This window comes from Castanea sativa, chromosome 2 (genome assembly GCF_040712315.1).
Source record: "Castanea sativa cultivar Marrone di Chiusa Pesio chromosome 2, ASM4071231v1".
In the NCBI taxonomy this organism is placed as follows: Eukaryota; Viridiplantae; Streptophyta; class Magnoliopsida; order Fagales; family Fagaceae; genus Castanea; species Castanea sativa.
Window position 1 is genome coordinate 17,594,122 of NC_134014.1, and position 13,768 is coordinate 17,607,889.

The 13,768-nt window shown below is 32.0% G+C and overlaps 1 protein-coding gene across 1 annotated transcript; it reads right to left on the reverse strand.

Moving 5' to 3' along the window:
* Positions 1-6,651: 6,651 nt before the first annotated feature.
* Positions 6,652-8,235, reverse strand: LOC142625766 (AT-hook motif nuclear-localized protein 20-like). Its single transcript, XM_075799477.1, has one exon. The coding sequence runs from the start codon at positions 7,696-7,698 to the stop codon at positions 6,835-6,837; it is 864 nt and encodes a 287-aa protein (XP_075655592.1). The 5' UTR covers positions 7,699-8,235; the 3' UTR covers positions 6,652-6,834.
* Positions 8,236-13,768: the final 5,533 nt, after the last annotated feature.

The following is a 13,768-nucleotide window of genomic DNA, read 5'->3' on the forward strand; positions in this document are numbered from 1 at the left end:
TAGAAATATACGGAAATTGCAATTAAAGTTCACACACACACACATATATATATAAAACAAATTCACATAGATACTAATACTATAACAGTGGTAAAATAACTCGCTGAATTAACTATTTTTTTTATTGTTAAACATAAAGTAATATGTTATGTCAATCAAAAAAAAAAAGTAATATGTTATGCAATCATATTCATAAAATTGGCAATTAAATAATCAACATGACAAGGCAGGCAAATAATTTAAGATTAGAGAAAAGGACGTTTGATGAAGCCATTGTTTGCCCCTTTGTTGTGAGATTAATGTAGAATAAGAGCAGTATTTTTATTTTATTTTTTTATTTTTTTGAGAAAGTAAGAGCAGTAATTAAAATGTGTTAACTACATCAATTTTAAGACATGTAGTTTTGTATTTCATTATTTTTTCTCTCACCTCTTGTCTCGTTAAATTCCCTCTCTTTCTTTCTTTTTCTCTTTATGAAGATAATAATAAATAAAAAATATTATTTTAATAAAATAGAATGTAAAATAGATAATTTGATATGGGTGTTTTTGAAAAGTAATTGTGAAAAATAGAAAAAAATATGTTTTATTCCAAAATAGATAGGATTTTTTGCGCTAAGCTGATGTGAATACTCTATAGAGCATTTATAATAGACAATGCAAAATAGAAAAATGACCAATTTTACACATTTAAGCTCCAAAATTACTCACATCAGTCAAGTTACAAATATGTAAGTTTGCAAAATTACTATAGTTACTATGTAAATTTATACTGACATTATTCATTATATATATATATATATATATATATATATATATATATATATATATATATATTTCTCCTAATAATGAAGAAAGAGGGTGGATGGTTTTTATTGTGTCATGTGTGAAAAAATATAAACAATTGATATTTTAATGAATTAGAGTTTAGAATAGATAATCTTATGTGTGTATTTTTTAAAAGTGGTTATGTAATATAAAAAAAAAAAAAAAAAAAAGATTCTTATGCTAAAATAAATAATAATTTTTGTATGAACTAATGTAAATGCTCAACCGTGTAAATATATATGGTTACTGTAACAATTTTGCAAATTTATACATTTTCAGCTTCACTAACATGGGTGCTTTTGGAGTTTAAATGTGTAAAATTAAGCTCTTTTTTCTTTTCTTTTTTATAATTTTGCATTGTCTTATACAGATGCTATATTTATGTAACACTGTCAATCATAAATTTGATTTTGAAATGAGATTTGGCTTGTCAAGACTCAAAAGCATGTCTTCGCCTTTGTCCATTAACTAGGATATTACATTTTTTTTTTCCCAAACCAAAGTATTTAATTTCCAATATTTAGTACTCTTTTTGTGATTCGCTCAATTTTAACAATCATCTCTAATTGGCACTTGGCATTTTGACACACTTAATATAAACAATAATCCCAATAATGCTGCTCAAGAAAGTCTGAAATTAAAGTGTAGTGCTATCCATTACTTCAGATAGTGACAATTGTGTTTCATTTTTTGCCTATTGGTGTAAAAAGATCTAGCATACAGAAGATCTCTTCATCATACCAAAAATATATGCATCCCAACTTTAACAACTAGATAATCTTGAAGCCACATTCATCTAGGGTTTTGTTTCATTTGTTGACACTAAGAAACAAGTACAGAGACCCTTGTTTCATCTAACTTTTATCTTTATTGCAAAAGTTGCCTTTTCACTCTCAAGAAAGGAGCTCATTGATATTGATTCGTTCAAAAATTAGGTTAAAACCGTGACTTATTGAATCATAGATGACGTGTATTCCACGACAAGGGCTTGGTGAGATTGAATTTCAGCATTGATATTGACTTGAAAGGAAAGCGAACATGTTCCCAGATTTCTCTTGGGTGATGTTTGTTGCTACGACCCCACCCTCAAAACTTATTAAATTTCTCACTCTAATCCGTGGTCTATATTTCATTAACATAGGCTTTAATGGATTCCTCCTAAACTAGTGAAGCTAAATGAATTTTGACTGTCTCAAAAATAGCTTAAGTACTTGCAATAGATGGTGTGCTTACACTTGGAAAGGCAAAGGGAACAAAAGAGAGAATATATTTGTTTTTTTTTATAGAGCTTAGAGGAAGATTATATTAATGAAATAAAGAGATAGTAAATCATTGAACGCAGGAGCTAGGGTCCATTAATATTGTGACTTTTTTTTTTTTTTGAGAAAGATTAACATTGTGACTTCAGTGTGGAATGTTGTATCCAAGTTGCTAAGAATATTATAATAAGGTTTATTAGCTATAACACGTGAATCCACGTGAAGAGGGTCCTCCTTGTTGCTATGCCTCTAGGATCCTTTTGTAAGAACATTCTTTTGATAGTATTTGATTAAATTACTACTAGGGAAATCAAAGTAATTTGCTTAACTTTATCAACTTTGGAAATCTTTTGCTGGCTCTAGGAAATTTGCACTTCTATTTTCATCACGCGATCCATTACTAAAATTTCTTCTCTCTGATAATCATATCCAAACAATTCATTTCTAGTAATGAAAACATCATCAGCTAGTCTTATTTCCAGCTTGTAATTTATCAAAAACAAAAGATCAAATTTTAAAAAAGAAATCTTATAGTAGCAATCTCCATCAATGTCATCTTAGTGTGATTGAAGGGTGCATATAATGTAGACACCATTTTATTAATGATTGAAGTTTAAAGACTGCCTTTTTTCCATTATTGGTATGACTTACTCTAACAGTAGATTTTAAAAGTACATCTGCTTCAAGGTAATGATTTTACCATAGGGCCAGGATGCCTTTTGTGGGTCATGACAACCCTCTAAAGACAAGCAATTCTATTTTTTGCTTGCTGAAATAAGTTTGTTGTAATTTGTGGAAAACTTACATGGAGTTGAAAAGCACAATAGAGTCACTATAAGAGGTAAAATGAGAAAAAACTTAATTGGAGCAATATTGAACATGCTATTTTGGTAGAGCACATAAAGATATTGTTTTATATATCTACCTATTTGTATATGCATATTCATGTATATATGGCCTATAAAACACCTAGAGAGGAAATTTTTGAAACTCTTCTTATTAAAATAAAGATGTCAAGTGGATTATTGTAGGCTGGTTTAGGGATTCTATTCTTAGAGAAGTAAACGGTAATGCTAATTAGCATGTGCTTCAGTTGTATCCTTGTGGAGGAGAAGCAGACCACAATAGATACCGCAGCTACTAGTTAAGCAATAATGAAATATGTCAATTACATATATTATTAGGCTACCAGCCAGGGTATTGTTTTATAAATTAAGCAAGATCTGACTATTGGGACATACAGAATTCAAAAACTTGGATCAACCACCTAATAAATATCATATGCAGCAAAAATATTCCCACAGTATGGAAAACGTTAAACATATATCAAACACAACCAAAATTATAGATTATTATATATGAATGCATTAAAAAAAGAAAAAAAGAAAAAAGATGATGGGTAGGTTAAGCTGGAAATCATTAGCATATTAGCGAGTAGCAACAAACTACACATGATAAACCTGAAAAAAAAAATGATGTAAATTGATAAACATAATTTTCCTGCTATCTAGCCTTTCAATTACTTGGAAATTCATGGATAAAAGAAAGCCAAGATCCTTTCTCATAATGCAATCGGAGATGACTAAAGATGTGCGCTTGGTGAAATGCACATTCAATTGTAAAATATAATTTTATACTCGGTAGTCCTCATTTTTTTACTAACTATTTATGTATTTGAGTAATTTCAGTTTTAGCTTTCATACCACAGACTGAGGGCACACCAAATTATTTCTGAAAGTTTTATTTTTTATTTTGTGCTAAATAAGTTACTAATTAATTTCAAAAAGGAAAGCCCAAGTTACCTTTTTTGCTAATATGTTTAGATCCTACGCTACATATTTCCCACAGTATATGAGTTAGTTTCACTGGGAATTAAAACCACTTTCGAAGCAGATACCTTCTATTAATTACTATAAACCAAACAATAAAAAAGCCGCATACATTCTGAAGCAAGGAATATAAAAACAAAATGGAGAAACCTGAATTTCGAAGCATGGTTAGGGTTTGAGGTGCTCACTCCTCCTAGAAGTGGCAGTATCACCTCTAAGATCTGTATAAAAATTTAAAATTTCTATTGACGTATTTAATTAATTAATCGACAAAGCTGACTTTGACAAAAATATACATAGTTTAATTCTGCCCTTTGCATTTAATAACTTTTTTGTTGTATACTTAGAACATGAATCATTGAATTCAATAAAATTGACAATTGTTATTTGAACACCGACCCATCTCATGAAAGAGGAGATGTTTAAGCAACAAACATTTTGGAGAATTCAAACAATACTCCTCAACGGTGGTCCATATCATGTTATAATCCTACTTTAAAGAGAGTAAATCGTGATGCGGAAGAGGTCAACACGCTTGCACATTTTACAAGGGTTTCAAAACTCGGACATAAAAATTAAGAAAATGTTAAAACTATTACTAATTTTATTTATAAAAAATTATTTACTAATTAAAATGACAATGAATATGATTAATGCACATCAAGAACATAATAAATACAATTTTTAATTACGTTATGCTTTATATTTTAAAATTGACACATTAATTTATAAAGTCTATATAGAAAATTTGCAACATTCCAATTATCACATAAACAATTAGCACCCTGCGTGCTTTTGACATTATAGGTCAAGACTAGAAGGTGATTTATGGGTATTTTATATACACTCACACACATGTAGGAGTTTGGTTGTAAAAGTCTGAAATCTTATTTAGTTGTGTGAGGTTGAATGAGAGGTTTCATCTGAGAATGCTCTGTAAACTGTGTGAATCTCGCCTTCAAAAGGATTAAAATAGTCAAGAGGGAATGCATCATACATGTGTTCTAGTGTTGAAGACCCAGTATGTGTTAGGCAAACTCAATTAAGGTAAGCTAGAGATTGTGATAAAACAGTACGTAATTGTAGTAGCAGGCCGGTGTTACTTCAAAATGAAACCATCAAAAGTATTTTAGTCCATAACTTTAATTTTGGCAAACATACAAAAACTAAGAAATTAGTGCTCAAAGCATGTTTGCACATGATGCACTTAATTGTAATCATCCCCAATTAATACAGACAGATAATTGTTGAGAAGGATACCAACGCATCAATAATAATGATGAGGAAAAACAAAACAAAAAACAAAATTTGAAAGCAATTGGGAGAATATTTTAACAAAAAAAGTTATCCTTGTCAAGACACATGCTGTCAACAATCATAGTTTTCAATCAAATAAACAAAGTACAATATATTCGTAAAGACATGAAAACATAGATCTCGGACCAAGAGTTGCCACCTTGAAATTTCTTTTGCTTGGCTATTGACAGGGAATCCCCCTTTCTGCCAAAAGATTTGTCATGTTAAAAAACCCTCTGAAACTTTACATATAAATGGAACAGATCTAACTCTCTTGATGAAGAGCCTATCCAATGCAACACGTGGGAGTATCTGCAAAGAGGTTAATTTCCTCAAAATCGCAGAGTCCAGCCGTGCAGGAAATGGAGACTGCTTTTTGGCTTGGAAAACACAAGGTGGGGCTGTACAATGCCTTGTTAGCTAGAGTTGAATGAAATATGTGGCATTGAGGGTTAAACGGGACAAAGAGAACAAGTTTCAAAGAAAGTCTATTTTAATTATTACTCTTCTCCTAAATAGGTACCATTCAATTTGCATTGATGGAGTTTCTCTGTGCCATGCCAAGTTTGTGTCTGCCTCATGCCCTAAATACAATAAATTAAAGAAAAAAATATTCTATCTTTTTTTTTCCTTTTCTCCCATAAATATTTTGAGCATTGCATGTTTAGTGTCTCTAAGAGACAGCACACTTAAAATTAGTTGCATATAATGCATGAAAACTATATAAAATGTCTTCCGAATACAAAAGAAAATTATATGTCATCCATTAAGTAATTAACTGATTAGACTTATTAAAATAACAAATAGAGCCCATACCTCATCATTGGAATCTTTTTTTATTTTTAATAAAGAATAAGACACTATTTATTTACAGGTAAGAAAAATAGAAACCATTTATATATTTTCACACCCCATAAGTTCTTAGTGGAATGAATAATCAATGCAATCTTATGAAAATGTGACATTACTTTGTTAAAATTAGACAGAGACCTCAACGGATCAGTGGTTACCAAGTGGAAATCTTCTTCCTATTCATCACATTTACTTCTTCTGTTTTTGTGCAACTGAAAGCCAAAAATGCAACTAAAACAAACCCTAGATGCCATTTAATACAGTTAGACTCCTAACAACAAAACTACAAAATAAGTCATAAATCAGTTCTTGAAATCTAAGGCACGCATCAGTTCTTCTGTGAGTAAAGTGAGAGGCAACCTTAAAACAGTTGAAAGTATTGATTAAACAGAAAACATTACCAACATAATGCCTCTCCAACTAACTGATTTTTTTTCTTCTCCCAAGTCTAATCCATCATATCAGATTAAACTATAATTCATAAAGATTCAATATAGATAATAAAGAAGCATAAAACAACAGAAAAATTAGTAAAAAGGAAACTAGACAAAGATATAATAATTCATTTTTAGGTTAAAAAACTTAAAAAGACGCCAATCATATTTTTTATTGCAAATTAAGTAACATAAAGGATCCAAGACAGAAGCCTAATATACATTGAGATTTGAGAACACCATGGTTGCTCTTCTTCACACATCTTTCTTCCTATAACTTTTAATTCCCTACCATTGATATCCAAATTCAACAGACTAGAAGATTGATAAAAATCTTCTACAAGTAAGGAGGCCTATGAGCCCAACCAAAAGCATCATGGCCAAGCTGTGCCCCATTGGGAAGTAGATTTGGTGTGAGATTATAAGTAGGCAGGGATGAAGGATCAGGCAACTGGTTGGGCTGCATCTGTCCCCCGCTGCTTCCAATTCCGGGTGGCGATCCACTTCCCCCCCCTCCTCCGGGGCCTTGATGACCCCCACTGCCTGCCTCATCATCATCTTCAAGAGGCAATCTTTCATAAGTAGCATTAGCAAAAGTTGCAGCAATCACCATAACTGGTCCAGCTGCAACTAGTGACCCTACAACACTTCCTCCCACAACTTGCCCTTGACCGCCTGCTAAGTACACCGTGAGCCCGGTTGAGCCGGGAGGGGCAGGTCCAGGAAGGAAAGCTCCAGTCAAAGACAGAATCTCAAACCTGCCGTGAAGTGCTACTACAGCGCCAGGCGCAGCAGGTTGTCTGAGTGTCACGTTGGCAACAGAGCCACTGCCGCTAAGTACACAAACGCCGCGTTGACGCCTTCTAGCGAATTGGGCTATGCTTTCGGCAATATCAGCATTACCAGCTACCTCCATGACATGGCTCTTGAGGGCATTTGGGCTGTCACGAGTGACAAAGATTGGTGGTTTGGGTTTATTTTTAGATCCAGGAGGACGGCCCCTTGGTCTTCGAGTACCAACCTCGACTGCGCCTTCTTTAGGCTCGTCCCCGTTGTCTCTATCATCACTTCCACCACTACTTCTGCCGCTGCTTTCGTTCATGGAAATCTCGCTGTGGCGTTTTGTTGCCATAGAAGAATTCGCTGCCGGGTCCATACCCTGCAGCCCTACCTGACCGGCCCACCACGGATTACTAGACATACTTGCAAATTTGAGGCAACAAATTATAAAAAGGTAAGAAAAGAAGAGGACCCTATAATCAAATTGGTCGTGATCTTTTTGTAAAGGGTGAACCAAGATATGGGATTGCTGGCTACTTTCTACTACTCTATGTTTTGAAAGAGAATTTTGAGATAAAAAGAGTCAATCCCAACCCATAGTTCATCAACAGTAAACCAAGGGCTAGCTACCTCTTTCTTTCTATAACCTAATATGCTCACTATATGTGAGAGAGAGTGTAAGAGAGACGGAGGAAGAGAAGCTTGTGAGAAGAGAGAATTAGATTCAAATTGCACAAGGAATCAGTAAAGAAAGAAAGAAAGAAACCCTTTAACAAGTTAAGCTGAATTAATAAGAGTAAGAACCCAGAAGTGATCTCAGCTGAGAGAGCATAGAACTGATGCAAAAACCCTTGACAGAATCAAGCACAAAGAGAGAGAATAAACTAAAGCACTAAGGAGAGATTGAATTGAAATTTAACTATAACATAATATTAAAATACATTATTAAAATAGTAACTACAAACAAAACCAAATAAGGAGAATGTATTTTTTTTCCTTTCCTTTTGTTGTCAGCTATGTTGTGATTTGAGGAGCCGGGTTTTTTTTTTCTTTTTTTCTTTTTTTTTTTCTTCTCTTAAGTAAGATCTGCTTTTAGGGCTCTTGGAAATTAGGGTTTTGTGGGGTCGCGTGCGCGTGGGCAGGTGGGGAGCACGTCGTTTTCTTGGGCCACGACATATCAAAAAACTTATATATAAGAGGAGAGAGGACCAAGTATTACTGCTATTTCTTGCTCTCACAACCTTTTCCATGCCTCTCTTTGAACATGATCTTTGAGTCCATGCCCTACATTTTTGTTTGATTTGGCCTTAAATTCATCCCCCACCATCAATTTAGTAATAAAAAATTGTTGTAAAAAGGTCTTTGATTGTGCAAGTTGCCAGAGATTGTCGTTTGTCTTACACAGTGGCTACTGCCTTTTTTTTACATCTTAATTATGCTAGTAAAAAGGATATAAATGCATGTTTGGTGGAAGTGGTCGGGATAATAATTAATTTGTGTAACATTGAGATGGAAGTGCCTCACAAGTGATTCAAGGATATGTTGCTAGGAAGTAGGAACAGTAGTTTGAAGTGGTGCTACTAAATGAGTGAAAGGTTGTGAGTGCCTTTGGGACATTTGTTAATAAAATATTTGAAAAAAGTTTTGGTATTATTTTTATGTGAAATAGTGAAAGGTTCCGAGTGCCTTTGTGAAATTTTTTAATAAATTATTTGAAGAAATTTTTTTATACTACTTTAATGTGAAATATAAAAAATAGTTAGAAAAAATATTTTTTTTTCATAAAAAATTGTTCGAAAAGATAGTTTTTTTTTTCTTTCTTCATAAAAGTTTCTAAAGATAGTTTCTTATACCAATACCCTTAAAATATCAATCAAACTTTTCTTAATACTAGTAAATACTCCCATAAAGTAGTAGTAAAAGAGCATAGGCAATGAAAAAGACAAAGGTAACAGTGATTCCATACCGTGAAAACTGTTCTATTTAAAGTTTATTGGGTTCATGGGGATGTAGGGGGATGTAGGGGATGACAAGGAGACAACATGGAGATTGTTATAAATCTTGCACGCATGGATCAAACTAATATTTATATTTATCTTTTTTATTGAACAATAAAAAAACATAGTAAGAAACAAAAGTATAGTTATTAATTATCTAAAATTAATTGTAAAGATACACACACATATATACATATATAGAGCGAGATGAGAAAAGGTTTACCAAACAAACCCCCTTCCTCTTTCCATCTTTTTTCCCCTAAAATCTTATTCCTTTTTCTTTGTCCTCATCCCGCGATAGAGTGAGCTGGACCCTCATATTTCGAGGTCCAATTATCATCTGTAAAGTGAAGATAGCTTTTTATATATTTTTAAAATTTACCGACTTCTCTCACAGTTTCCCGTAGGTGGGATCTAATTTCAAATCCCTCGTGAAACAATAAATAATCGAGTAAGTTAAGACTCTAGTTTCTCTTCTATCATAGGATAACTTAACAAGGTACCTCATCCATTTGTACAAGAAAAATAAACAAATGCTTTGTATATGTTCATATTAAAAGATGTTGTAATTATATTATGACACACAATCATTATCCCTGTATGTGGTGTGGGGATTATATTACGGTCGCCTCGATCCAGATTAGATTAAGAATTTTTAAATTTTCTTTGTAATTATATAATTAGATATGTCATTAATATATTACATATTTGGACATCATTATAATAATATTTATTGTATTATTTCATCATGTTCTAACAATTTTTTATGAATTTCTTTTTCATTTATAAGGTTTTCATATAAATTTTTTGTTATATTTTTTTATTGCTATTATCAAATTTATCAAGATAGCTTTGTGGATAATCAATTAATCTTTTGATTCATCTCCTTTCTGTTATGTTCTTATATCCAAATTCATATTTTCTAAAAAACAATTATGGGGAATCATATTACAATGCTATAGTTTCAAACTTTTCAAATCAAACAATAAAGTTTAATAATCTTACAAATTAAGCCTTGAAATTTTGATTTATAAATTAAACCTTATATTTTTGTTATATCAAATCGAATCTTTAACTTTTAAAATCATATCAATTAAAATCCTAGACTTTTTGGGTTTGATTTTCGGGTTTGATGAAAGGTTTGAACTGATATGATTTTAATAATCAAGAGTTCAATTTGAAGATAACAAAATTAATTATATGGTTTATTTTATAACAGGCTTAATTCTAAGGTTAAAAATTTGAAAATTTCGAAACAATAAGGTTAAATTTGAAACCCCCTAAAGTATAGGGTTAAATTATGAAACTATAAGGTTATATTTTCTTGGGTCATTCACCTTGTTGTCTTCGTGTGATTCATGTGTTTGTGGTGTTATTCAATTCAGATCTAAGTTATTATTAATCTAATTAATCACTTGATAAAAAAAATTCATTAACTTTGTTGTTATTGGGGCCTAAACCCTAATAAAATTAGTTTGTGTGATTAGGATAGCCATCTATAAGCAATTCCTTGATATAATTAGGTTATGAAACATAATGAGTGGAGACTGATTTATAGACAAAGCGGGTTCGGGTGCCTAGCATCTTCCCATTCTCATAACTTATAACTTTGAACCTAGAATCTAAATGTATAGGCCTCTGCAAAGGGACTAGGTTGGTTCCTAGATCTAATCCAAGTGGCAACTCCCAACCCTTCACCTCTAGTCCATTCAACTAAGTCGTACTCCCCAAAAGTAGAGTAAAAAGAAAACAAAAGCAGGCCAACGTGACAACCTAAGTGAGGCGGGGCAGTGCGCTCACATGGAGTCTTCTAATCATATTAATATAACTAGTTAAACAGGTTTATTTTTTATGTGGATTTTTTGCATGTGATATAATTACTCTATATTTTAGATGGTAGTAAGGAATTTTACTACTCAAGTGAATGAGGGGTCATTGCAAGTGAATGAGGAATTTTACTCTATGTGGATTTTTCTCCTCATTTAGGATGCATGACCTTGAGAAGCAATTACAAGAATCTGAGCAAAAAAAATTGGAGGCTAATGTAGGAATCACCTCAAGAGCATAACCAAGTAGACATTTTGAAGATTTTATGATGATGAGTTATATGACCTCGTTATCAGCCCAATCAAATATAACTATTTGAAAAATTTTGTTGAACAATTATAATTAAAATTAGGATAAAAATATGCACCTTTTAGAAACATAGAGATAGGGTTTTAGTTCTCTTTATTACCATATTTTTATAACATTTTTCCCATCTTTTATGGCATGTACTAGGCTATTAGCTTGAGGCATGCAAATAGATGAAATCATTAAAATAGTCATTTTGTTTTAAGGTGCTTTTTTATCATGATAGGATATTGGAATTATTGTGGACTTGGTGATATTTGATTTGTGGTCATTTTGTTATTTTGTTTTGATGTATTTTGTTTACCATGTTAGGATTTTGGAACTATTGTGGACTTGGTAATATTTGGTATTTTAAAAGTGATTTGGACCAGGTTATATAATATTTTGTTTTGGTCTAACTTAGACTTTGTAATAAATGGTTCTTTAAAGTATAAATGGAAGAATTATTTGAATTAGGCTATGCAATTTTATGCTTTGTAATATGATTTGAATCATGTCATATAATATCGTGTTTTAAAAAAAAAATTATTAACATGAGATATGGTCAGGAAGATATTTTAAATATATAAACTTATTTCAAGGGTATGATAACTGTCAAAAGGGGGGGGGGGGGGGGTTATTTTAATTTTTATAAAGAGTTTTGTGTATGGGAATTTCGACCCTTTTGAGATATTTATTGAGGGGTTTTTTATAATCAATGAACCGTGATAAAGATGAAGTACTTGTTTCTAGGGGTGGCAATTCGTGTTCGTGTGTCGGGTTCGTGTCATGTCAAGTCATGAGTATTCGACTACATAGCTCAACATTAACCCGACATGTTTATTAAACAGGTCAAGATTCATCAACCCTAACACGACCCATTTATTAAACGGGTCAGTCGTGTCGACCTGTTTATCAACTTTTATCAAAATGAAAAATAATAATTAATGAAAAAACAAAAAAATAAATATTTTTAATATAAAATTCAGAACTAACAAGTAACTGCATCACAAATAATCATCCAAAATTAAAGCATATCCCAATATCACAAATAATCAATCACAATATGTCAAAGAAAATAAATCACAACAACTAATAAGTTTATATACCAAGAGTTTGAAGGATATATTGGTAAAATATCATTTAATTAAACGGGTTAGACGGGTCAAACAGGTTCTATGTGTTCAACACTAACCCAACCCATTTATTAAACGGGTTAGCCGTGTCAACCCGAATATGACACGAACCCGTTAAGCCTCAACCCATAACCTGCTAATTTCGTGTCGTATCGTGTCGGGTTCGCGGGTCGTGTCAAATTTTTCCACCCCTACTTGTTTCAAGCGTCTGAAAGCTTATTGAAACTTATTTTCAATGATATTTGTTTTGAGAGTTATCTTGACCTTTTTTGAGGATTTCCATACTTTTTTTCAACGTTTTGGCTCTAAAAGAAACCAATTTTTCTGTTTTAATATGGGGTTCAATCATTTTAACAATAATGAGAATGAGAAAATAGAATATGCTCATCTTTAGTTTTAAAAATTCTCATTTATTATTAGAAAATGAGAAAAGTAAATTACATATATTCTTTAAAAAAATCTACATTATACTATCTAGAAAAATTTACAAAAACATGCCTAGCTAGGTTACAAAATACATTTTACCTTACAAAAATTTGTAAAATATATTTCTAGGGGAGTAACCAAATAGATCTTTAAGATTTTATTTTTATTTTTAATAGATCCTTAAGAATTGACCAAGTGAAAGAGACAGCCCTAAATTATACTATCATTATTTTATTTTATTTTTTGTGTGTGTGATTTGGTAAGAAATATAATATCATGGTTGAAAATTTAAATAAAGGAAAAATAAACTTGTTCTTATCTTAAAGTAGAAAACAAGGGGAAAAAAAAGACTCACTCAATCAGCCACCTACATCATGCAGGGACCACATGGTCCGCATGCCTTCAGTAGGTTCTTCCGTAAAAAACGTGGTGGTGAAATGAAAATCATATAAAATTCCTAGTGGTAAGACGCATTAGCGCATCGTGTCCGTTCATTTTGTTTAAACCCGCTGTGAGCGGCTGAGATTGAACCATCATGACCTTTTCATGTTATTTTCCTACCACGACGAGAGGAGCCAACACAAGTGGGGATGTGTTAACTTCGAAGTGGTGACCACACTTTCTGTAATTTAATAATCACTAAAGTCAGTAATTAGCATCCATGATTTTGTTATTTGAAAAATACTCTTTTTCTAATTTATTTATTATAATTCAGCCCAATTACATATATAGGAATAATTGGAAGGCAAATTGGTGCATGTACGGAAGTTCTTTTTTTTTTTTTTTTTGGGGGGTTGGGGTCAATAGAATCCAAGTTGTT

Excerpts from the sequence above, each read along its gene's own strand:
- LOC142625766 (XM_075799477.1), bottom strand. The coding sequence starts at position 7,698 with ATGTCTAGTAATCCGTGGTGGGCCGGTCAGGTAGGGCTGCAGGGTATG.